This window comes from Mus caroli, chromosome 2, assembly GCF_900094665.2.
Source record: "Mus caroli chromosome 2, CAROLI_EIJ_v1.1, whole genome shotgun sequence".
In the NCBI taxonomy this organism is placed as follows: Eukaryota; Metazoa; Chordata; class Mammalia; order Rodentia; family Muridae; genus Mus; species Mus caroli.
The window spans coordinates 25840486-25865485 of NC_034571.1; the positions used below are offsets into that span (position 1 = coordinate 25840486).

The 25000-nt window shown below is 44.7% G+C and overlaps 1 protein-coding gene across 1 annotated transcript in view; it reads left to right on the forward strand.

The window, feature by feature from the left end:
* Window positions 1-25000, forward strand: part of Sptan1 (spectrin alpha, non-erythrocytic 1) — a 69275-nt gene that overhangs the window by 7830 nt on the left and 36445 nt on the right. The window contains exons 3-20 of the mRNA XM_029474455.1: window positions 5283-5522; window positions 6733-6858; window positions 9821-9961; window positions 10275-10421; window positions 12866-12999; window positions 13098-13242; window positions 13475-13629; window positions 15066-15201; window positions 17767-17868; window positions 18673-18810; window positions 19444-19554; window positions 20428-20505; window positions 20615-20770; window positions 20979-21183; window positions 22176-22357; window positions 22729-22972; window positions 23132-23254; window positions 23445-23662. Coding sequence (XP_029330315.1) covers window positions 5283-5522; window positions 6733-6858; window positions 9821-9961; window positions 10275-10421; window positions 12866-12999; window positions 13098-13242; window positions 13475-13629; window positions 15066-15201; window positions 17767-17868; window positions 18673-18810; window positions 19444-19554; window positions 20428-20505; window positions 20615-20770; window positions 20979-21183; window positions 22176-22357; window positions 22729-22972; window positions 23132-23254; window positions 23445-23662 — 2781 coding nt within the window. The remainder of the gene's footprint in view (window positions 1-5282; window positions 5523-6732; window positions 6859-9820; window positions 9962-10274; window positions 10422-12865; window positions 13000-13097; window positions 13243-13474; window positions 13630-15065; window positions 15202-17766; window positions 17869-18672; window positions 18811-19443; window positions 19555-20427; window positions 20506-20614; window positions 20771-20978; window positions 21184-22175; window positions 22358-22728; window positions 22973-23131; window positions 23255-23444; window positions 23663-25000) is intronic.

Sequence of the window (25000 nt, forward strand, 5' to 3'; positions counted from 1 at the left end):
CTTCAGACACTCCAGAAGAGGGCGCCAGATCTTGTTACAGATGGTTGTGAGCCACCATGTGGTTGCTGGGATTTGAACTCTGGACCTTCGGAAGAGCAGCCGGGTGCTCTTACCCACTGAGCCATCTCACCAGCCCTGTTTTGGTCTTTTGATGCAGGGTTTCTCTGTGTAGCTGTCCTAGGACTCCCTCTGTAGACCAGGATGGCCTTGAACTGCCTCCTGAGTAATGGGACTAAAGCCATGCACTACTACTGTCTGCTCTCCTCTGCCCCCCTTACCATTTCCTGTGGTTAAAGACAATGGCAATGCATAAATAAACCATCCGGGGTTTGTTTTGTTTTGTTTGGATGGGGGAGGGGAGGTCTCACTGGATAGCTCAGACTGGTCTCCAGCTGGAAAGCAGCCTCTCTTAATCTCCTCAGTGTTGATCATAAGGCATGTGCCACCAACTTGGATAGGTTTTTAATTTAAGGAACTTTGAAGGCCATTGTAAGAGTTGACAGGTAGTTGTTTTCAGTTTACCTACCTACCGAGGTACAGGGCTGTGTCTTGTGAGTTGTTTATCTGAAGTCAGCCTGTAGTAGTGAAGAGAGTAAGTTGGCTTCCTTAGTAAGGAGCATTCTGTGAAGCCCAACTGATTGGTGGTACCTAGTTGAGTATCTTTAGTTAGCAGATTATTTGTCATTCTTGTCACAAATCTAACATTTGCCTTAGAAGTAGTTTTACAATATGGAGAAAGAGAACTGTTATCCAGCCCCCAACCCTACTCCTTGCAAATGAATTTGTGAATTTGCTTGGTCATTTAGTCAATAGCATATATGTTTATTCTGAGACAGGTTTTCACTATGTAGTCCTGGCTGGCCTAGAACTTAGTCTATATAGACCAGGCTAGCTTTAAACTTAGGAGAGCCCCTGCCTCGGCCTTCAAAGTGGTGGGATTATAGGCATGTTACATTATACCTGGCTTAAAGTTGTATTTCTTTCAAATTGCCTTTTTTACATTTAAATGTTTAGAAACAATCCTTGTTACCATACCAAGAGAGCTAACAATATATACAGCAGAGCAAACTCAGTTTAAGAACATAAAAAGTAAGGGTAATGTCCACAGGCGTTGGTCCAACTTCAGAGTGGGTAGTTATTAAGATGGCCTTCTCACCTATGGTTTATCTGACTTCCTCACCTTAGGAGCAGAAAAGAAAAATTAGATAGTCCTGACTAACATTCCTGGTTAGATCCCCAAATTTCCTACTGAAGATGAGTTTTTACTTCCCAGTCTCTGGATTCTTTCCCCCATGTAACCTGCTATCATTCCTACCCACTTTTTGTAGACGGGAGTCTAAACTTTCTTTGAGCAGAGCATGATATTGGAACACAGTAAGAACACGCTATGTCTGTAAATACTTCCTGATGCTAGAAGCAGTCAGGGTACAGGAAATTAGGTGGGACTCCACTCACAGTTCAGCCTGTCTCTATATTTATCTCCTGGCTTGGCCTTAAAGCTCGTCCACCTAAGACATTTTTCTAATTTTGACCTGAACAGTATACAGACAAATCAGAGACCGTGGTTCCACACACACAAGACACTAGGAGCCTTCTCAGCAGGACAGTTCTTCACTGCTGCAGTACACAAACTAGAGGAAAGCAGGAAACAAACTAAATTTTATCTTTTTTTTTTTTTTTTTTTTCCCAGAGCTGAGGACCGAACCCAGGGCCTTGCGCTTGCTAGGCAAGCGCTCTACCACTGAGCTAAATCCCCAACCCCGAAACAGACTAAATGAGCACTCTTAACTGCCCTTACACCAGAACTAGGAGTTTCAGACAGTAGGTATCTGCTCACCAGGAGGAAGGTCTAGGTGCTCTGCTCCTTACAGTGTAGTGCAGCAGAGATGGGGCAGGGGGTAGATAGGGCATGGAACATACTTATTTCTATGTATCTTGAGGTATTTGTAGGACTTCCCAGGGAAAGAAGGGATGGGACATTCTAGGCAAAAAAAATTATGCACAAGCCAGGCATATCTAATCCCAGGCAGGACAATCCAATGTTAAAAGTCATCTGCAGCTCCATGAGGAGTTTAAAAACAAAATTGCTTTGGAGTTTTCTAGAGAATTGTGTTTTAGAGAAGGACTTCTTTCCTGGTTGGGGAGGTGGCTCAGGGTAAAACAATTGTTAGGAAGTCTAGGCATAGCATTGTGCTCCAGTGACTCAAGTTGGGTAGAAGGGGAGCTGTTTGGGCAGCAAAGTCAAGTCAGTAAGCTACAGCTTCAATGAAGAAGAGACCGTGTGTCCGAAAATAAGGTAAGATGGGGCAGGAGAGATGACTCAGTGCTTTTTTTTTTTTTTTTTTTTTTTTTTTGGTTTTTCGAGACAGGGTTTCTCTGTGTAGCCCTGGCTGCCCTGGAGCTCACTTTGTAGACCAGGCTGNACTTTGTAGACCAGGCTGGCCTCGAACTCAGAAATCCGCCTGCCTCTGCCTCCCGAGTGCTGGGATTAAAGGCGTGCGCCACCACGCCCGGCGACTCAGTGCTTTTAAGAGCTGTGGTCTGTACCCTTCCTTCCCTCCCTTTTTCCCTTCTTACCTCTTCTTACTACCACCATCCAATAATAATAATAATAATAATAATAATAATAATAATAAATGTATATATATTTAAGATGTTTATTACATATATGTATTTGTTATGTCCAGGGGTGCTCCTGTGCCACCGTGTGCATGGAGGTCAACAGACAACTTGTAAGAGTGGGTTCTCTCCTGTCATTCGAATCCTGAGAATCAAACTGTGATCATCAGGCTGGCAGCAACATGCTTTGACCAGCTGAGCCATCTCATGCACTGGATGTTTTATTTAAAAAGATAGAGGAAAGTGTCTGACAAAGTTGTACACTTGGAGGCACATATGCACACATATAATACATGCACCCACCTGTGTTTGTGGCTCAGTGGTGGAGTGCTGCTTAGTATTCAAGTGGTAGATGTCCTGTACCATGGAAATGAGACCACCAAACAAGTAACTCCATAGCGTATAATCTGAAAGACACAGTGCTACAGTTAAAATCACCTCAGGTTTTCCCGGGAAGGTACCATCTTCATCAGAACAGTCCTTGAAGCTGGTAAAGGTGGACACAGTTCTCACCGAGCATTCTTTCCTGTGGGTGTGGGCAGCACCTTCAAGGGTTTCCATCTCAATCCCGAGCCTGCCAGACATTCCCTCGTCCTGCAGTAGCAGGAAATAGGACAAGGGAAAAGCTCCCAAGTATTGCCGGTAGCACAGTTTTTCTACCTTTTACACAGTTCTTAGAATAGGATCTGGACGGGACCTTACTGTCATCTGCCCTACATAATGTACTCAGGATCCCCTCTGAAGACTGTACTTTGTTTTGACACAGTCTCACTCTAGCCTAGGTGTGGGCCTAGTGTTATGTTTGCCAGACTGGCTCTGAACTTGTTTCAAATCCTTCTGCCTCTTCCCACCAAAGTGCTTAGATTTCAAGCATGGGCCACTATTCCCAGCACAGGCTGTGAGTATTTATTGTGTATGTGATGAGGGGATGTGGAGACAACTTTGTGGAATTGATTTTCTCCCATATCTATATAGATTGTAGCCGTCTAACTTAGATTGTCAGCCGTGTGAGGTATACTGAGCCATCTCACCAGCCCTTGTTTGTTTTTTATGTGTACCTGTTTGTGCCTGGTGTCCATGAATTCAGAGGAATGTATTGAATTTCTTGGAACTGGAGTTATAGGTAGTTGTGAGCTGCCATGTGGGTGCTAGGACCCTAACCTGCCTCTTCTGGTAGAGTAGTTAATGCTCGTAAGTCAGCCTCCGAGCCCTCTCCAGCTCTTCTTGTTTGCTTTTTGAAGCATCTGACTGGGATTCAGGATAGCCTTGAAATCTCCATTCTTTCGCCTCAGCCTCCTGAGAGAAATTCATTGGTGTTGAGAAATCAGTTGATTGATGGGTATATGCTAAAGACTGTACTTTTAAAGAGGGAAAGGTCACTTGCCATTCTTAGCCACTCTAAGCATAGTAGGAAAGGTCATGTATTATACAGGGTCATGTATTGCTGAATTTTAGAAGCTTTATATAAAATTACATCTATTTTTCCTGTGGTCTTAAATGACTAGAGTATAAAATGGTTTCTTTTTCTCTTTGATGCTGGCATGGAACTGATAACCTTGCTAGGCAGTTGCTCTACTGTTGTTCTCTATTCCCATGTGACTTAATTCTTATAAGATCTAAGTAGCATTATCTTTGTTTCTCACATAATAGGTAAAGTTCTCTCCTTGACATTAAATTTGGCAATTTGCTTAGAAAATTGCATGTTTAACGTGAGGTAGGGTTTAGGGAATTGAGAGATGGCTCAGCAGTTAAGAGCCTCTCCCAGAGGTCTTGTAATGGGATCTGATGCCCTCTGCTGGTATGTCTGAAAACAGCAATGTACTCACATATATAAAAGAAACAAAAACAAAACAAAATTAGGGTTTAGTGAATTTACACCAGTCTTCACAGTTTCTGTGACAAATAGGAAAGCTGGTTTAAATGAGAGTAAATTAGAGGTGGGAAATATATCTCAATTTTGTTAAAGTGCTTAGCATGCACAAGACCCTGGGTGTGGTCCCCAGTACAGCATAAAACCTGGTGTTGGTAGAACATTCTTGTAAACTCAACACCCAGGAGGGTCAGAAATTCAGGGTTATCTGTAATTACATAACAAGTGGCCAGCAGTGACACGACACCTCTCTTTTTAAAAAAGTCACCTTGATGGTGGTTGTACATGCCTATAATCCCAGCACTCAGGAGGCAGAGGCCAGCCTGGTCTATAGAGCAAGTTCTATGACAGCCAGGATTACACAGAACACTGGTCTCAAAAAACTTAAAAAAAAGTAATTCCGACATCTACAATTCAAAATCAAGATGAAAAGATTTGTTTTGAGTAACATTTATGAATTCTTCAAATATCAATCTTTCCTTTGAATCTTGAAGCCCCTTAGCTCTTCACTTTAACTACTTCACTTTTTGTTGCTATCAAAACCATCCTCTGAAGAGCCAGAGTAGGAGGTGCGTGAGGAGTGAATAAACAGCTCAATGGGTCTCAGCCTGTGCATTTTGACCCTTCAGGGGTTGCCTAAGACGCTGAAATAACTATTGTTCATATGGGGTTTTTCCCTGGAAGAGGCTACTTCATAGTTTGCTTAGATTTTCTGATTCCTTTCCTTTAGAGAGCTTAATTCCATTACATATCTTGTCTGTGGAGCTTATTTGCGGTCATTCTGTCTTTTCAGAAAATGGATCCAAGTGGGGTCAAAGTGCTGGAAACAGCCGAAGACATCCAGGAGAGACGACAGCAGGTCCTGGATCGGTACCACCGCTTCAAGGAGCTCTCTACCTTGCGGCGGCAGAAGCTGGAGGATTCCTATCGCTTCCAGTTTTTTCAAAGAGATGCTGAGGAGCTGGAGAAGTGGATTCAGGAGAAGCTTCAAGTTGCATCTGATGAGAACTACAAAGATCCAACCAACTTGCAGGTAGGTCTGAGTACCAGCAGTCCTTGCCTCTCAAAAGTCAGGGGCCCAAAAAAGATTGGGTAGCTATAATGTAAGTCAGACACACTGTAAAGACCAACTCTGTGCTCTGAGAAGACTCTAACATATGAGCGGTTGGGGCGGAGTAAGAGTGGCTTTCAAGCATGAGGTTTTCTTTTCGGCATACTTTAAACTCGTGATTCTCAACCTTCCTAATGCTGCAGTTCCTCATGTTGTGGTGACTCCCAACCATAAAATTATTTTTGTTGCTATTTTATAACTCTAATTTGCTACTATTATGGATCATAATGTGAATATCTGTGTTTCTGGTGTTCTTGCTGACCACACAGCTTCAGAACCACAACTTTAAACGGATAATTCTTTTTCTGGGGGGTGGGTGGGTGTTTTTCTCGAGACAGGGTTTCTCTGTGTAGTCCTCCTGGCTGTCCTAGAACTCACTCTGTAGATCAGGCTGGCCTCGAACTCAGAAATCCGCCTGCCTCTGCCTCCCAAGTGCTGGGATCAAAGGCGTGTGCCACCACTCCAGACCGGATTTTTAGTTTTTGATACAGGGTCTTCCTGTGCTGCCCTGAAACTCAATATGTAGACCAGGCTAGCCTCAAACTCAGAGATTTGCCTGCCTCTTCTGGTGTGTCTACAGAGAACAACAGTGTACTTGTATACATTAAATGAATGAATGAATGAAATGTAGGTAAGGTTTAAGCAAGTAGAATGTGAATGACTGAATTAAACAAGGTAAACATGAAGCCAGGCATGGTGGTGCACGCCTTTAATCTCAGCACTGGGAGGCAGAGGCAGGCAGATTTCTGAGTTCGAGGCCAGCCTGGTCTACAGAGTGAGTTCCAGGACAGCCAGGACTACACAGAGAAACACTGTCTCGAAAAAACCAGAAACAAAACAAAAACAAAAAAAACCAGGGTAAACATTGAGAGCTAGGAAAACTAAGTGTGGTCCTGTTTCTCTAGATAAAACTGCTTCTCCATAGACAATAAATTTAAATATTCTGTAGTGTCTTGCACCTGCCATGTTGAAAGTGCTCGCAGGCCAGGGTTGTAGAGATACATAGCCTTTGTATTTGAGTGGTTGCCTCCCTCACTAGAGCAGATGGGAATGAGGACAAGGGACCTTTGGTATGGGGACAAGAGGAGTGTTGTATGGTAACACTTGGGGCTTACTTGTGTTCCACTACCAGGGAAAGCTGCAGAAGCACCAAGCCTTTGAAGCTGAAGTACAGGCTAACTCAGGAGCCATTGTGAAGCTGGACGAGACAGGAAACTTGATGATTTCTGAAGGGCACTTTGCATCTGAAACCATCCGGGTAAGTAGGAGTACTATCTGGTCAGAAAGCCTCCCCTGCAGGAGCGTGAACACTTTAAAAGCTCAGCTTTTCCATACTCGAGACACTACATCTCCTAGTGAAATCCACAAGCCAGATATTATTATGATTGAAAGCAAGACTGGAAGCCAGGGTTTGTGTGTGTGGTAGGAACAGTATTAGTATTCTTGCAGTAGAGTGAGTCAGCATATGTTCATTTGTTAAAGAAGGTTGGTAATACTAATATTTAGTATTTAGGGAGAGAGTACACTTTTCTCTTTGCCATGTTGATTTTCTCAAAGATATACCCTTATCTGGCCTATCTTGGATGCCCTTTTTAAAACTAGTTTCTGTTTTGAATTCTATATGTGTTTGTGTGTGAGCACTCAGACTCAGTGGATGCTGGGATTCCTTGAGGCAGGAGTTAGAGGTGGTTGTGAGCTGCCTGTGTGGGTACTGGGAACTGAACTCAGTACTCTAACAGAGGTATATATATGTCACTAAGTCATCTCTGAAGCCCCTTGATACATAGACTTCTTGTTTGTCTGTATGTTTTGTTTTCTTTCTTTGTATTAGGATCTAGCTGTGCTTCAACTCTTGTCTCGGTTTCCCAAAAGCTGAGATTATAGTATGTGTTACTTCATCAAAGACATTTGTGCCATATTTGCCCTGCTGGTGTCTTATGTGCTCTGGGTGTTCTGGAATGAACTTTACTGACTTTTTGGATGAATCTAAGCATTTTTTTTTCTTTTCTTTTTTTTTTTAAATTCAAGACACAGTTTCTTTGTGTAGCCCTGGCTGTCCTACAACTAGCTTGGTAGACCAGGCTGGCCTTAAACTCACAGAGATCAGCCTGCCTCTGCCTCCCGAGTGTTAGGATTAAAGGTGTGCAGCACCATGTCCAGCTAGGAACTGTTAATTATTAGTAATGATTTTAAGGAAAGGGAGTGCTGGTTGTCCTATGACCAACTGATTAATTATATTGAACTCATTTGGCTAGTGTAATACATCTCTCAATTAAATACAAGTATTTTCCATCGTTATTAGGTAAATGAAGTCAGTTGGCTTCTTACTTCTGAATAGACGTTTTCCTGGGGTATATGGGACTGTGTAGTATAACCTAGCTACAGAAAGGCCCAGGAGAAACAGATTTAAGTGTTTTGACTTTTGGGAATCATCTTGGGAGCCGGAGTATCCAAAGCTGAGTTCATTTGTGCCCCATTTTGAGAGCTTGTCAGTAACTATATACACTGTTAGCTAGCATTTGTCAACTTGCTAGTAGTAGCTAGTAAGGTACCGCAAGACACTTGGCTGATGTTTATAATTTTCATAAACTTGCAAGGTTTCTATTTCTCTGTCACAGAAGGGTAGACATACTAAGGCGTAGAGAATTTTGTGTGACCCGCCCAGTGTTCCACAGCCGAGAATTAGGGTTTCACGGTGCTGCTCTTTTCTGGCACAGTCTGCTGTATCCCGTGCCTGTCATCATTCTTTCTATAATGTTCCTGTTGGTGCATCTCTGAAAGCTCCCACTGCTAGCTTATGCCTATGTTGAGAAGTCACTTGAGTCAGACCCAGGCTTTCTTTCTAACCCAGTCAGTTCTGGTGTTTCTTAACTGCTCTTGCTGCCCTGCCTGCTCATGTTCCTGGGCTGTCGGCAGCTTGTGTAACTGGGTTTTCTTTGACTCTCAGGGCTGGGAAAGTTATGCGAGCATCTGAGTTGTGATTTGATTGTGAAAATGAGATTTGTGTGGTTGAACAGTGGACTTGAGGGTAAGGTCTGTCCAGTCTGTAAGCCTGTTCTTAAGAGTTCTGTCACCTACTATTTGAGCTCACAGTTCCTATAGTCGTGCTGACCTGCCTTGGAAGTTTGTCCCAAAAATTAGTTTGGCAGGCAGCATTAGCAGATAGGAAAATGGGTGGAGTAGAAGGCTGTGTCTGTGTCCTGTATAACCTGTCTTGTTACTGGTTTAGACTTTCACACCATACCGGACAGCTTGGCGCCCCATAGTCACCGCCACCCACATTGGGTCTCACATCCGAGTAGGTGGAGTATTGACTTGTTATGCCTTTTCCTCTAGTCATGGCGCTGTGCAGTGAACTGTGTGAGCTCTCATTCTCACAGCTTTCTCTCTCCTGGGGAAACCTTCTTCCTTGTTTGTAAGAGACTCCACCCAATGCCGACTGTCCCCCTGGCTTTCAGAGGTTTTTTTTTCCTCTTGCTGGGAGTGACATCTCAGCATGGGTGGATCCCAGATTCCATTTCTGTTTGTGTTTGAACCTGTGTGAGACAACTTTGCCTGTTAGTGTTACCCAGAAACTTCCAGAATCATGGGGTGGCCATAATCAAGGCCCCAAGCTGGGATTAGAACACAGCACACAGTTTAAAATGCTTTTTTAGCTTCCCTCAGTTCTTAGGTCCTTACTAGGTCTTTGCTGTGAACACCCAATGATGCTGGGAAGTGAATACTTTGGGCCCTGTGACTACTGTGTGGGGATGAGGTTTGAACACATCTCATGGCACCATAAGGCTCTACAAGGCCTTTTCTGAGCCATTTGAGAGCTGATTGTTACCCCAAGATTTTCACATTGTAATTCTTGTTCATTTTAATTTTGTTACCATATAAGAGAGACTGTGTAAGAGAGTGGAAGATAGGAGTATGCACTGCAGTGTACATGTCATACGACATTTTCAGGAGTCTGTTCTCTCCTTTGGCTGTGACCTCCTCAGGTGGCAAGAAAGAGTCTTTATGCACTAAGCCACCTTACTGGCTTTTGTGGTTTTGGTTTTTGTTTTGTTTTTTTCCAGACATGGTTCTTCTGTGAAGCCCTGGCTGTCTTAAAACTCACTTTGTAGGTCAGGCTGGCATAAAACTCAAATGAGATGTGAGTTTTATCCCCAAGTGCTGGGATTAAAGGCATGCGCCACCATGCCTGGCTTCAAGGTCTGACTATTAATCTGCAGACACGTTTAATGGAGCTGCACCGGCAGTGGGAGCTGCTTTTGGAGAAGATGCGGGAGAAAGGAATCAAACTGCTGCAGGCACAGAAGCTGGTGCAGTATTTGCGGGAGTGTGAGGATGTAATGGACTGGATCAATGACAAGGTATGCTTCCAGGGCAGGTATGCTAGGCCCTCCCAAGAGGAAGGAGTCTCCCTGTGGTCTGCCTTAAGAGGCAGTGTTAGTGCAGTTGCAGCCCTAGATGAGATGGAGGGTAGGATTGGGAGACTCAGCTGCCCTAGGAACCTTTTATTCTGTAAACCCGAAATCTCTGAAGGAGAACACTTAGAAGACAGAAGTCAGAACTACACAGAGAATTGTCCACTAAAGTGAATGTGGTCCCAGCCCTAATATATCTTCGTGGCAACCTTTGTTATCTGACTATTGGCTGAGTGGAGCTGGTTCTGTCCCCGAATAGGAAGCAATTGTGACCTCTGAGGAGCTGGGCCAGGACCTGGAGCATGTAGAGGTGCTACAGAAGAAGTTTGAAGAGTTCCAGACTGATCTGGCTGCTCATGAAGAAAGAGTTAATGAAGTGAGCCAGTTTGCTGCCAAACTCATCCAGGTGAGAAGTAGATACTGACGTGTGCTGCTCACCGCAGCAGGGGTGGCCTGGGGTGTCCCGTGAAAGGGAACTTGTCTCATCCAGGGGTTTAAGGTAATGGGTCACCTTGGTTTAATTTTGTATGTAAGTCTTTTTCATGCACTACATGTGTGGCTGGTGCCTAGAGAGGCTTAAAGAGGGTGTCAGATCCAGTGGAATTAGTGTTAGAGATGGCTGTGAGTCGCCCTGTGGGTACTAGAAACTGAACCTGAACCTGGGTCTTCTGCAAGAGCAGCAGGTACTCATAATCTCTGCCCCACCCTGTCTGATCTCTAATTTCTCTTCCTTTTTTTTTTTTTTCTTTTTTTCTTTTTCTTTTTTGAGATAGGGTATCTCTATTACTCCTGGCTATCTGTGGACTAGGCTGGCCTTCAACTCACAGATATTTATTTGCCTGCCTCCTCCCGAAGTGCATCACCATACCCAGCTGTGATCCCTAATTTTTTGTTTGTTTGTTTGTTTGAGGGGGTTGTTTGTTTGTTTTGTTTTTTGTTTTGGTGTTTTGAGACAGGGTTTCTCTGTATAGCCCTGGCTGTCCTGGAACTCACTTTGTAGATCAGGCTGGCCTCGAACTCAGAAATCCGCCTGCCTCTGCCTCCCGAGTGCTGGGATTAAAGGCGTGTGCCACCACGCCCCGCTATTTTTTTGTTTTTTGAGAGCTCCGTGATTTCTAAAGAAACACGTTTTATAAGTAGCTCTTATAAGTATCTTAAAAGTCCTGGCTGGGTGTAAGTAAAGCTCCATTCTGACTGTTCCTAGATACGAGCACACTTTTAACTTGTGGCCCTGCGCAGGACAGGCAGAATTCATTTGGTTTCTTTTCTTCATCCACTTTTGGGCTGGGCAGAATGAACTTTTATTGGGCTTCTAGAACTTGCCTCTGGGTTTCCTCAGACCTTGAACCAAGGTGTGGTAGTAAATTCCTACCTAATTCTGGCAGGCATCCACCAGTAGTGATAGCTCTTCCTTTCTTTCCTACTGAAGCTTTTCTGGGCTCTGAGGGCCTCTAGAAGGACTTGGTAATAAATGAGCTCTACATTGGTAGCTTTGGAGGTCCTTAAGAGGGACAGAGACAACTAGGTGTGATGACATCTGTTTCCCTGCACTGGGATGCTGAGGCAGGAGGATTGTGGGCTCAAGACTAGCCAGGCTACTGGTACTCTTTCTTAAAACCCAAAAAGGAGAAAAGAGGAGGATGGGATGGGAATGCCACCTTTCCCCATTGCCTACATGAGAGCTGTTTTCATATGGTCATCATCTACTACACTGTCATTCAATGTGCTCTGAAGAAAATCTAGCCATTGGAAGCAGGGGGTGGGGGAGAAAGGAGTCTATTGAAGGAGTTCAAAGTTTAAATTTCCAGGTCTTTGGTGCTAATACATTTTCCATTTTTTTGGTGAGTGAGTGAGAGGATAGCCAGAAGTGCACAGTAGCATCTTGTCCTTGTAGAGAGCCAGTGTCATCTTCAAGTTCCAAGCCATTACAAAGGCTTGCTAGGCAGGAGCGGCCAAGCCGAGCCTCAGCACTCAAATGCTCAACCTGACCTGCATGTATTCTTTCTGGCTAAGAGAAAACAAAGCTCTGTAATGTACATGGGGGTGGGGAGTTCTTATTAACAAGTTGTCTCCTGTCCACTTCTAGGAATAAACTCTGGACCCTAAGAGCCGTACTTAGCCGCCTCATAGACACTTGAAATGCTAGTTTTTTTGAGAATTTGAAATAGATGGGAGCGCATGGATGAAGTTATATTACGTTAGACCCAGTGTGTCTGTTTTTGTTGAAATTTTTATTTTTACTTCATTTTGGGTATAAATATTTTGCCTGCATTTATGTGTGTGTGCCCTGTGTATTCCTGATTACCATGGAGGTCAGAAAAGGACATTGAAACTTAAGAAATTGTAGTTAAGAGATAATTGTGAGCACTGTTGCCACTGGGAACCAAACCTCAGTGTTCTGCAAAACCAACAAAGGCTATTAACCGCTCAACCATCTCTCTATCATCCCCAGTGTGTTTAATATCTGGTATTGGACAGGCATAGGCACAACAACATTTGGGAGGCAGAGGCAGGTATATCACTATGTAGCATGGTCTATATAGCAAATTCCAGGCCACCAGGGATAATATAGATAATAACATAGTCATATACTGAGACTGTCTCAAAAAGAAAAAAACGACAACAAAAACTGGTACTGATATTTATAACCCTTTACAGGCTAAGCACAGTCTCCAAGGAATAGAAAGTCTATTCAAAGAAGATGCCTTCTTGAGCTAGCTCCCTTCCTATTAGCACAGACCCAGCTTCTGTACAGTTGGGAAGACTAACTTGTGCTCCTGAACCAAGCCCAGAATAACTTGTAGAGGCCACCGGTGGCAGGCAGATCAGCCCATTCTCTTCCCTGTGTAGGAGCAGCACCCGGAAGAGGAGCTGATTAAGACCAAGCAGGATGAGGTGAATGCAGCATGGCAGCGACTGAAAGGCCTGGCTCTTCAAAGGCAGGGGAAGCTGTTCGGTGCTGCTGAGGTCCAGCGCTTTAACAGGTACTAGGGCTGTGAGAACAAAGCAGAGCTCGGACTCTGTGGTGTTCCCAGTGCACTTGGACAGCTGTATACCTGGTTTGACTGGTTGACTTCTGCAGGGATGTAGATGAGACCATTGGTTGGATTAAGGAGAAAGAGCAGTTAATGGCCTCTGATGACTTCGGCAGAGACTTAGCAAGTGTTCAAGCTTTGCTTCGAAAGCACGAGGGTCTGGAGAGAGATCTTGCTGCTCTAGAGGACAAGGTGAGTTTGTTTGTTTTGTTTTTTTCTGACCATGTCTCACTGTGTAGCTCTGACTGTCTTGGAACTCACTATGTAGAGCAAGCTGGCCTCATACTCAGAGATCTGCCTGCTTCTGCCTCTCAAGTACTGGGATTAAAGGTGTGTGCCACTACGCCCGGCCATAAGGTGGGTTGAAAACCACTGATTATGTTAGCCATGGTGGTAGAGTGATGCTGATAGAATCTGTTTCTAGGTGAAAGCCCTGTGTGCTGAGGCTGACCGCCTGCAACAGTCACACCCTCTGAGTGCCAGCCAGATCCAGGTGAAGCGAGAGGAGCTGATTACCAACTGGGAACAGATCCGAACTCTGGCAGCAGAGAGACATGCACGGCTTGATGACTCATACAGGTAACAAATAATGTTTTGGTGCTCAGCAGTCAAAGTTTGACTCTTGTACAAGAGAGGCAGAGGGTCAATTTTAGGGACCAAGAATATATCTGTACCCTGCCAGGAATCACCAATTGTAAAAGTAACATTTATTTATTATTATTTATTTACATTCCAAATGTTGCCCCCCGCCCCCGTGTTACCAAATGTTGCCCCCCTTCTCAATCCTCCCTCCCAGAGTTTTTCACCCCATTCCCCATCCCCTTGCCTCTGAGAGGGTACTCATCCACCCACCCACCCCCATAAGAGTAACTTTTACTCCCCAAATCTAATTGTCATCTTGGAAGCTTACTGCTGAATGAGCTCAGCCTTTCTGGATCTTTCTGAATTTTGGCTGGCTGGTATAGTTCAGCTGTTCTGGGTCAAACTCCTCTCCAAGCTGACTGATTCAATCTGGCTTCTCTCAGGTTTCCACTGAATTGTTCAACTTAGCTTCAAACTAACTCTGACAATTTGTTCTAATCTGGTTCCTTCTTATTCTCTGACTTCAACTGCCTCTGCTGAACCTGCACTGAACTCACAGATGAACTTAACTCCACTGTACTGTACTCACTGCACTGACTCCCAATTGACCGACTCTCTCCCTGCACTGCTCTAAAATAGCCTCCCTTTCCTTTCTGTTGTCCTGCGAGTTGGGCGTTGCTTGTCTGACTGATTCTCTCAGTTCTTTCTTTGATTCATCACTTTGTCTTCCCCTCAATTAGACGTCATTGTTTGGGATTGAAGGTGTGTACTAAGGGTATGTCTGTATTCCAGCCAGAAGGACTAAAAGTGTGTGGTGTGTCTGAATCCCAACCAGATCACACAGACATAGATGTGATCAGAACAGTCATATTGCTGATTAAAATCCCTCTACAACCAATAAGAAAGTAGTAGCTTTCCCTGATCTACATTAACATTCTATGGAGACTAACAGCTTTGCAGAGTGTAGTTGGTGTGTATATTATTTATAACTTTATAAATTCTGTCTACTCTTCTACTTTGACTGACAGAATCAAAATACCTCAGAGCTGTCAGTATCATGCAGAATAGCCTGTTACAACTCAGTAAATGAACTGGAAAGGTAGAGATCACTTCTTGCTCACCTTGATTTGGCCGAGAATATAACAAGGAAGTTACAGATGCTAGTCAATGGTAATGACAAGCCAGGACAACAGAAAGAGACCCTATCTCGACAGCAAAAAAACATGTGACACAAGATGAGGCCATCACATCCCAAACAGCAGAACCTGTTTTTCTGCCTTCCGATGAAAAATTCCTTTAAGTTATGGAATTTTTCCTTTCCCAGGACTAGGGTTTGCATTGTTGACTTTTGAGAACAAAATTCAAATGTCTAGGAAAGCCATCTTTTATCCTGAGACCACCACTGGATGTGACATACTTTTGATTTTCCCAAGGCTTCAGCGCTTTCTTGCTGACTTCCGTGACCTCACAAGCTGGGTAACTGAAATGAAAGCCCTCATCAATGCAGATGAACTGGCCAATGATGTGGCTGGTGCTGAAGCCCTGCTGGACAGGCATCAAGAGCACAAGGTAAGAGTTCAGGATTTCCTACAACTGAAGGAAGGCATTAGCATGTAGCAAGACAGGACTCCGCTGTTTGGGAGCCCTGTAGTCAGAACTGTCATCTCCCTCTTGTAGTCTGCTGTGGGTTTTGCTTCTGGTGCAGGGTTCAATATTATCCATGAAGGCAGAGAGGGAGGCAAGTCTTTTCTCCTTAAAGGTGCTGCTTCTTTGCATGCCCCTCTGTGCTGTCTGAAAAACGTCTGTCTAGCACGATAATTGATGGTGCACAACTTTAAACTGAGGACTTGGGAGATAAAGGCAGAAGGATCAGGGATTCAGGGCCAGACTGGGCTACATAACAGGTTTGATGCTATGCTGTACCGCAAGAGCCACTGTTTCAAAAAAGGAAAGAAAAGAAAAAAAAGTCTATTGAATTTTATTGTTAGTTCAAATAACTTAGTTTTTTGTTTGTTTTTTATTTTGGTACTTCACCAAAGTAAGTTATGTCGAAGACTATTATTTGGGAACAGGAGGTGACTCAACTGGTAAAGTGCCTTAAGAGCAGCACAAGAGCATGAGTTCAGTCCCAGTACTCACACTAACAGTAGCCTGTTAAGCTTACCTGTAATCCCAGTGCTGGGAAGGGGGAAACAGTAGGATCACAGGGCTCACTGACCAGCCAGCCCATTAGCATCAGTGAGCGCTTGATTGAGCCAGAGACTCTGTCTCAAAGGTAAGCCGGTGATTTGATGTAGGAACACACAGGTGTTAACCTCTTGCCTGTGTACACAGATGGGTATGCACATACATAAAACATTGACTCTTCCTAAAAAGTTCACGGAGTAGTGATAAGAAAGTGGTAGCAAATACAAGGTACTTGACAGGAAAGCCTTTGTAAGTTGTTTGAGGAAAGCTGTAAAACTTGATAAGCAGACTTGAAGACAGTGCATGTTTTCTCTCTTGTAAATAATCTAGGCTTAAAAGTGTGTTTAAGGTGCCAGGCAGTGGTGGCACACGCCTTTAATCCCAGCCCCTGGGAGGTAGAGGAAGGCAGATTTCTTAGTTCGAGGCCAGCCTGGTCTACAAAGTGAATTCCAGAACAGTCAGGGCTACACAGAGAAACCCTGTCTCAAAAAACCAAAAAAAAAAAAAAAAAAGTGTGTGTAGGGGTGGGGAGTATGAAAGTAAAGCAGGACCATAAAAGGCAGAGATCTCAAGGGGTGTAGAGGCAGGTAACACAGTGCATGTGACATACAGAAGAAGGGAACCAGCAGAGTCAGACAAATGGAGGACAGTGACAGGAGCAATTCTTCAGCCTGACTACCCCACTCCTCCAGACAGGGTTCTCTGTGCGGTCCTGGCTGGCTTGGAACTGCTCTACTCAAAACTGCTCCTGCTGCTGGTATTAAAGGTGTGCACTCAACTTCACAAAAGTTTAAAAGTGTACAGTTTTAATACTAGCACTCGCAAGGCAGGTGAATCTTTGAGTTCCAGGCCAACCAAGGCTAGACAGCAAGATACCATCACAAAAACCAAAAAGACAGGCTGGGTGTGGTGGCACAGGCCTCTCTTATCCCAGCACTTGGAAGGCAGAGGCACGTGGATCTCTTAAATTTCAGGACAGCCTGGACTATAAAGTCACAGTGCTACACAGTGAAACCCTTTCTCAAAAAACAAACAAATAAAAAACATATTTATTCAAAGACATTAGAAAAAGATGAACAGATTGATCAAATAAAATTACTTCTGAGCCGGGCGTGGTGGCGCACGCCTTTAATCCCAGCACTCGGGAGGCAGAGGTAGGCGGATTTCTGAGTTCAAGGCCAGCCTGGTCTACAAAGTGAGTTCCAGGACAGCCAGAGTTATACAGAGAAACCCTGTCTCGAAAAACCAAAAAAAAAAAAAAAATTACTTCTGTAGTGCAAGGCTGAAGGGATGGTTTTTATAAATGTAGACATTCAATGCAATGCTACCAAAAGCCCAACAAAACTGTGAGTATCTGTAATGAATAAGCTAAGTCCAAAAGGGGGAGGCTTTAAGGAACATGGCAGAAAAGGAAGGGACTTCCTTTCTCACTGTATAAGTACTAAAAAATTGTAGTAAGCAAACTCATATGGCACAAAAAAGAAAATGAAAAGTAAGTAGGAGAGCTTGTGTCTCTGTGTCTGTGTGGCCACCTGATTAATGACATGTGGCCTGCAGATACACACACAAACATACACACAGCGCCTTTCTCAGTTGGCAGCTAGTTGTTTTCCTATATTATTTCTTTTTTTTTTCCTTTTTGGTTTTTCAAGACAGGGTTTCTCTGTATAGCTCTGGCTGTCCTGGAACTCACTGTGTAGACCAGGCTGGCCTCGAACTCAGAAATCCGCCTGCGTCTGCCTCCTGAGTGCTGGGATCAAATGGGTGCGCCACCACGCCCGTCCCTATGTTATTTTTAAACTGGGAGCTAGGAAACTCTGACCTTTCCACTCTCTCTCTTTCCTTAGCAGTCTCACGTGTGAAAATTATTTAAAATTCAACAACTTGGTGTTGTTTTCCCAGCTCCACCAAAAATGTTGGAAATATGCTGTCTCTTTTCCTCTTCAGGGTGAGATCGACGCTCATGAAGATAGCTTTAAGTCTGCAGATGAGTCTGGGCAAGCTCTGCTTGCGGCTAGTCACTATGCCTCAGATGAAGTGAGGGAGAAGGTAAGGTAGTTAAAAGGGGCTTTTAAGGGGAAGGGTAAGACTAGAGAGTGCTGCTGTATCTCTGGGGCTAGTTAGGGTCCTAGCGTCAAGTAAGAACATTTCTTAGCCCATGAGTCTGGCACAAAAGGGTAGCTTTTTCTTGATATGTGGTTGGCCATATTGGCACACACCTTTAAATCACAGCATTAGAGAGAAGAGGCAGGTAGGTAGATCTCTGTGAGTTTGAGGTCAGTGTGGTCTACATAGCAAGCTCCAAACTGTATGACTGTACAGACCCTGTCAAAATTGGGGGAGAGGCGTTGTATATATGTGTGTGCACATGTACATTTGCATGTATGTATGTAATATATTGGACCAAGAGACTTTTTTCAAGTATGTATGACACATTCCTTAATCTACAAGGACTTTGCAGAGAGTCTGCTTTAGTAGTTGGTATGACTAGGAGACAGATTATTGTAAAGTGTCTCAAACACTTGTGCACACACATTTGCAGCTCTCATTTGAGAGTCCTCTTCACATAGTTTCACTTGCAGTCTTTCATCTATCTCTCAGTCACCTTGACAATTTCATGCAGATTGTTTATGGTAATCTGACAGTAAATTCTAGGTTAGTCAAGGTGGGGTTCTTATGGATAGCACACACATGCCAACTCTGTAGTATTTCTATATTTCCTATGATAAGCTTAAGTACATTAAGTACTATTGCATAGAGAAATGCCTAAAGTCTAGCATGAGGAGTAGACTGTTCTGGAAAGCTCTGCGTCTCCCAGAAGGTAAAAGGTAACTTTGCTTCCCCTTCCCCCAGCTGAGCGTCCTCTCAGAGGAAAGAACTGCCCTGCTGGAGCTGTGGGAGCTTCGGAGGCAGCAGTATGAGCAGTGCATGGACTTGCAGCTCTTCTACCGTGACACTGAGCAGGTGGACAACTGGATGAGCAAGCAGGAGGTAATGTGTACTGCAGTCCCAGCCAGGGAGCCGGGAGGGTCATGCCCTGCTTCTCCAGTGGACGTTGACTGTGTCTCAGAACGTTGGAGCCATTTCAGTTTTGGATAGAGTGAAAAAGGCAGGTTAATTTTGTCTGCCTTTGTCATTGCTGAGTCAGCAAGGCCCTTAGAAAAGATTTGTGCAGTACAAAAACGATTTCTAAACATGAGAGTTTAACCCTGTGTGTAACCTGAGTGGATGAAAAGTTGTAAGAGCTATGTGAGAGGTGGGATTGGTGCCTGTTTGCATTTTCACTAAGAAGGCTGTGGCGAGTGGGTTGCAAGTTTGATGCCAGCTGGGCTCCTTACCTTAGAGGGTTAAAGAGTGTCTGCACTGCATAGTGAGACCTTGTCTCAATACCCTCCCCATTTAAAGGAGGAAATTATATGAAAACTGTTTGATAGAATATATAGTAAGTATTCTTTCCCAGTGTTACTGACTGATTTTTAAGAGATTCCAAAAAGACTAGACTTTTCAATAGTGACCTCAGGCCATAGACTCTTTCTGTCTGTGTTTTGCCCAACTCTGCTTCTGCTTTCAGGCTGTAGGTGAGTGAAAGCCTCTGGTCCCTCACACTTGCTTCCTCCTCTCCAGGCATTCCTGCTAAATGAAGACTTGGGAGACTCCTTAGACAGTGTGGAAGCTCTTTTGAAGAAGCATGAGGACTTTGAAAAATCTCTCAGTGCCCAGGAAGAAAAAATCACAGTAAGATCCTTCTTGTCTTGTCATCCACTGAGTAAACTGAGTCCCCTTCTGAGAGGCTTGGGAGGTTCATGCAGGGCACTCCCAGGATTATGTGAGACCTCACATTGACAACCTTGTGTCATCTTGCACTTGTAACACTTTATAGAGCAGAATCAATTGCTTAATGCAAACCGAGAGTAAGATATACCTCTGACTTGACTCTACCCTAGTAGAAAGGATACGAAGACTGTTGACTGACATCTGACACTCTTGAGGTTCTCAGATAGTAGCAGGTCATATCTGTAGACTTGAGGAATGAACAGTCGAGATCCTGTGATATAGAATCAAGCAGTCTTCCAGGCATGTCCACTTAACAGTGATGTTCATGTCTGTGCAGCTTACTCTTGAGAACTGGATACTTTTCCCACTCCCCCCAAAATCACAATAGAATCTCATACATTTTAAGTTTAGGATTTTCATGTTACTCTGAATTCATGGCTATCCTGGGGTACATGCAGCCTATGAGCCACAGGTTGGACATGCCTGTAAATCTGTAGGTAAACATAATCAGCCACCTGGGCCCAGTAGTAAGTGTATGTCACAGGGCAAACCTGGACAGAGAGGATTAGGGTGTTGGGTGTTTTTGCATGGCTTCATAGCACATGCCTTTAATCCCACACTTGGGAAGCAAAAGCAGGTAAATCTCTGCGTTCTAGACCAGCCTGGACTATAGAGCTATTTCCAGGACAGTCAGGGCTACACAGGGAAACCCTGTCTTGAAGAGAGATTGATTAAGAGAAAGATTGAGAGAGAGATTGAAAGATTAGGATGTGTTCTCCATAGTCCAGGCTAGTGCTCTGTGCTCACAGTGACAACTCTTGCCTTCCTTTCTAGGCCCTTGATGAATTTGCAACCAAACTCATCCAAAATAACCACTACGCAATGGAAGATGTAGCGACTCGACGAGATGCTGTGAGTTCCCTGGGCATGTCATGCTCCTTTCTATGATACTTGATGCAGCTCAGTCAGGCCAGTCACCTTTTGGGGACTATAATGTAGAGTCATGTGATCTATCTTACAGCTCCTGAACCGCCGAAATGCCCTTCATGAGCGAGCCATGCATCGCCGGGCACAGCTGGCTGATTCCTTCCATCTGCAGCAGTTCTTCCGTGATTCTGATGAGCTCAAAAGTTGGGTCAACGAGAAGATGAAAACGGCCACCGATGAAGCTTATAAAGTAATAAAATCAGTGTTTCCTTTAGTACTTGTGTAGTAAGCTAAAGCTTGCAAAAACTACTTGGAGCTAAAAAAAAAACAAAAACAAAAAAACACAAAGAAGGTCATACAAACCACACTAGTTAGCATAAATCGTCTGTTTTATGAGTGTGAAGTAGCTATATATACTCCGGTTCAAGGCAGAACCCTCTTCTTTTTTTGATTCGCAGGATCCATCCAACCTGCAAGGGAAAGTCCAAAAGCATCAGGCTTTTGAGGCTGAGCTTTCAGCAAACCAGAGCCGGATTGATGCCCTAGAGAAAGCTGGGCAAAAGCTAATAGATGTCAACCACTATGCCAAGGAAGAAGTAGCAGCTCGTATGAATGAGGTCATCAGTTTGTGGAAGAAACTTCTAGAGGCCACAGAACTGAAAGGTAGGAGAAAATAGATGATAGAAAAGTGGTTGGTGATAGGAATGTTTGGGAAACAAAACACTCCTCTCTGGCTTAGCATGGTAGGACCAGACACAACCCAGGAAAGGTAGGGTGATAACTTCGTTATTAAGAGTTATTGCTTGAGCCAGACGATGGTGGCGCATGCCTTTAATCCCAGCACTAGGGAGGCAGAGGCAGAGGCAGGTGGATTTCTGAGTTCGAGGCCAGCCTGGTCTACAGAGTGAGTTCCAGGACAGCCAGGGCTACACAGAGAAACCCTGTCTCAGAAAAAATAAAAAAGTTATTGCTTGGGGCTGGAACGATGGCTCAGTGGCTAAGAGCACTGACTGCTCTTCCAGAGATCCTGAGTTCAGTACCCAGCAACCACATGGTGGCTCATAACCATTTGTCTTCCCAGAAGACAGCAACAGTATACCCACATACATGAAATAAATAAGTAAATCGTTAAAAAAAGAGGCTGGTCCTCAAAAAAACCAACAAGAGTTACTGTTCTATCAGGGTTATTTGGCTCGGGTTCTTAGTACTGTGATCATCTGGAAAGTCTGATTAAAAGCAGTAGTTGGGTAGAGACTAACAGCCTTCCTACCTAAAATCACAGTTCGGCAGCTAAGCAGTGGTGTCGCACGCCTTTGATCCCAGTGCTCAGGAAACAAAGGCAGGTAGATCTCTGATTTCCAAGGTCTACAGAGTGAGTTCCAGAAGAGCCAGAGAAACACTGTTTGGAAAAACAAACCAAAAAAATCACAGTTTAACTCTGAGCCAGAGATAGTATCTCATGGAAGTAAAGCTGCTTACCAAACAGCCTTCATTTCAGTCTGTAGAATATAGAGCAGAGGGTATTCTAGAGGTTTTCCTTCACTGGTTAGTAAAACTGGACACTGACTTAAGCTCTGACCGCAATCTTTCACTGGGGTACCGTGGCTCGTGGTCAGGGCTGTCCAACAGAAATGTGGTCACACTTTACTGAACAGGAATAAAGCTCCGAGAAGCCAACCAGCAGCAACAATTTAATCGAAATGTTGAAGACATTGAATTGTGGCTGTATGAAGTTGAAGGTCATTTGGCTTCAGATGATTATGGTAAAGACCTCACTAATGTCCAGAACCTCCAGAAGAAGCATGCTCTGCTAGAGGCGGATGTGGCTGCTCACCAGGTAGTGCTGTGTGGGAAACGGGGGCCTAGAGAGGGGCAGGGCAGTGCTGTGTGCGAAGTGGGCACCTATGGAGGGGCAGGGCAGTGCTGAATGGGAGAAAGATGCATGTTGAACTTTCTAAGGGGATACTATTGGGGGAAAATGAACTATGAGGCTCTTTTACAGAGCACTGTGCTTCTGCTCAGTGTTTTTTCTCAGAGCTCTCTGGGAGCCTAAAGTGAGGGGGCCCTGGCAGGACAAATATTCTGAGAGTAGGACTCGCACTGTTACATTTTCTTTGTGTTTGATGAATCCTCATCCCCAAGTAACAGGCTGGAGAGGTGCAGAACAGAGTCTCTGGAGTCTCTCAAACTTTACCCTCCTTTTTCCAGGATCGAATTGATGGCATCACAATTCAGGCCCGCCAGTTCCAAGATGCTGGCCATTTTGATGCTGAAAACATTAAGAAGAAGCAAGAGGCCCTTGTGGCTCGCTATGAGGCCCTTAAGGAACCCATGGTGGCCCGGAAGCAGAAGCTGGCAGATTCTCTTCGTCTGCAGCAGCTCTTCCGGGATGTGGAGGACGAAGAAACCTGGATTCGAGAAAAGGAGCCTATTGCTGCATCCACTAACAGAGGTTAGTGTATCTGCCCCAGGCAGATCCATGCCATTACCACATCCTGTACATAAAGGAGATGTATCTGAGGAAGTGAAATGGAAGTTTAGATCCCTATACTGCAGCAGTGGTGGGAGCCCATTACTGACAGGTCAATGGGAGAATGGATTCTGCTTTTAGGGAAAGATCTTATCGGAGTCCAGAATCTGCTAAAGAAACACCAAGCTTTGCAAGCAGAGATTGCTGGGCATGAACCTCGCATCAAAGCAGTGACACAAAAGGGAAATGCCATGGTGGAGGAAGGTGAGTGTGCTCAGTGACTGGACCTGCTTTTACTCTTTATGTCTTTCCTCTGTCCCCTGTTGGCATAGAGTGCATGGACCTGAGCCCCGTTGATGAGGCCAGGGCTGAGTCTCCTTCTTGTGCTGTCATATGACTCTGGCCTGGCCTCACCTGAGTGTCACTGTCACTGTGCTCCACATCATCCTTCCAGGCCATTTTGCTGCAGAGGATGTGAAGGCCAAACTGAGTGAGCTCAACCAGAAGTGGGAGGCTCTGAAAGCCAAAGCCTCCCAGCGGAGGCAGGATCTAGAGGACTCGCTGCAGGCCCAGCAGTACTTTGCCGATGCCAATGAGGCTGAGTCCTGGATGCGGGAGAAGGAGCCCATTGTGGGCAGTACGGACTATGGGAAGGATGAAGACTCTGCTGAGGTAGCTCAAACCTGGGCATCACATGGACTTGGGAATTGGCCCCAGCCTCAGAGTAGGAAGGAAGGTAGTGGAGAAGGTATTGTAGAAAAGATAAAGTATACTGCAGCTGCTTTGTAAAGTGTCAGCAATCTTACTTACTTTTTATTTTGGAAATTCAGAATCAAGAAGAGCCTGTCACCTACTTTCAACTGTTAACATTTGCTGATGTCTCATTATTCTTAGTCACATGCATATAGACATGTGACTCATATCTGCTTCATGTAGTCGTCAGACCTACCTCTTTTTTTTTTTTTTTAGCAGATAAAGGCTCTGGCAAAGGCTAACAAGCTGAGTCTTATCCTCCATCCATCATTAGGCCCCGAGTAGGGAACAGAACCAACTCTGGTCTCTACTGTGGTAGGAAGACCCACCCTCAGTGTGGGTGGTACCTTCCCCATTGCTATGTCAACCCCATGAGGAACGGTCCCCACTAGCTCATTGGGCCGCTGACGTGATATCAGAAGGGGCTCCGGGCTCCCTCCCTCCAGCCTGCTCACAGTGTTTTCATTGCCCACTATTTCGTTGAGCTTCACTGGTCTGTATTTTTCAACCCTTTGCCTGGTGGCTTACACCTGTCATTCCAGCATTTGGGAAGCTGAGGCAGGAGAACTGCAGAAACTTCAAGACCAGCTTGGGCTTCACAGTGAACCCCAGGGCTGTGAATGGGCCTCAGTCCGTAGAGTGCTTGCTTAGCGTGCACGAGGCTCTGTGTTCCATCTCCAGCAGCTTGTAGTGGCTGGAGATCTTGCTGGGGACAGGTGAGGGCTCCTGCGCCCCACTCTCGGATGGGCCACAGCCACTCTCCTAAACCTCCATTCCGGTGGCTGCTCTTCCCGCCACCTGAGTCCCCGCCCCAACCAGACCTACCTCTTAACATCTTGTCAAAACCAGAATGAGAGCTAGGGTCTCTGCTCAGTGGTAAAGCACTAGTTGCTTGTATACAGTTGTGGATTCCATTCCCAGTACCAAAAACCTCCCTAGGTGAGTTGAGCCTTCACATGAACAGTATTTTCCCCAAGAATGGGAGAACCAAAAACACTGGAGGTCCTGTTAGTAAGGAGTGACAAAGTAGCCCTATAAAAAGGCATCCTCAAGTACACGGAGTCTGCTCTTTGTGTGCCTATGTTATTCAGATACATTGTAACTAGGTAAAAATAGGAAAGAGGAGATTGTAACTAGACAGTATTTCTTCTCTGAAATTAGAAAGCAGGAAGAATTGGGATGGTAAGATGGCTAAGTGGGCAAAGGCACTTGGGCCAAGCCTCTTGACCTCAGTTTAATACCCAGACCCATATGTCT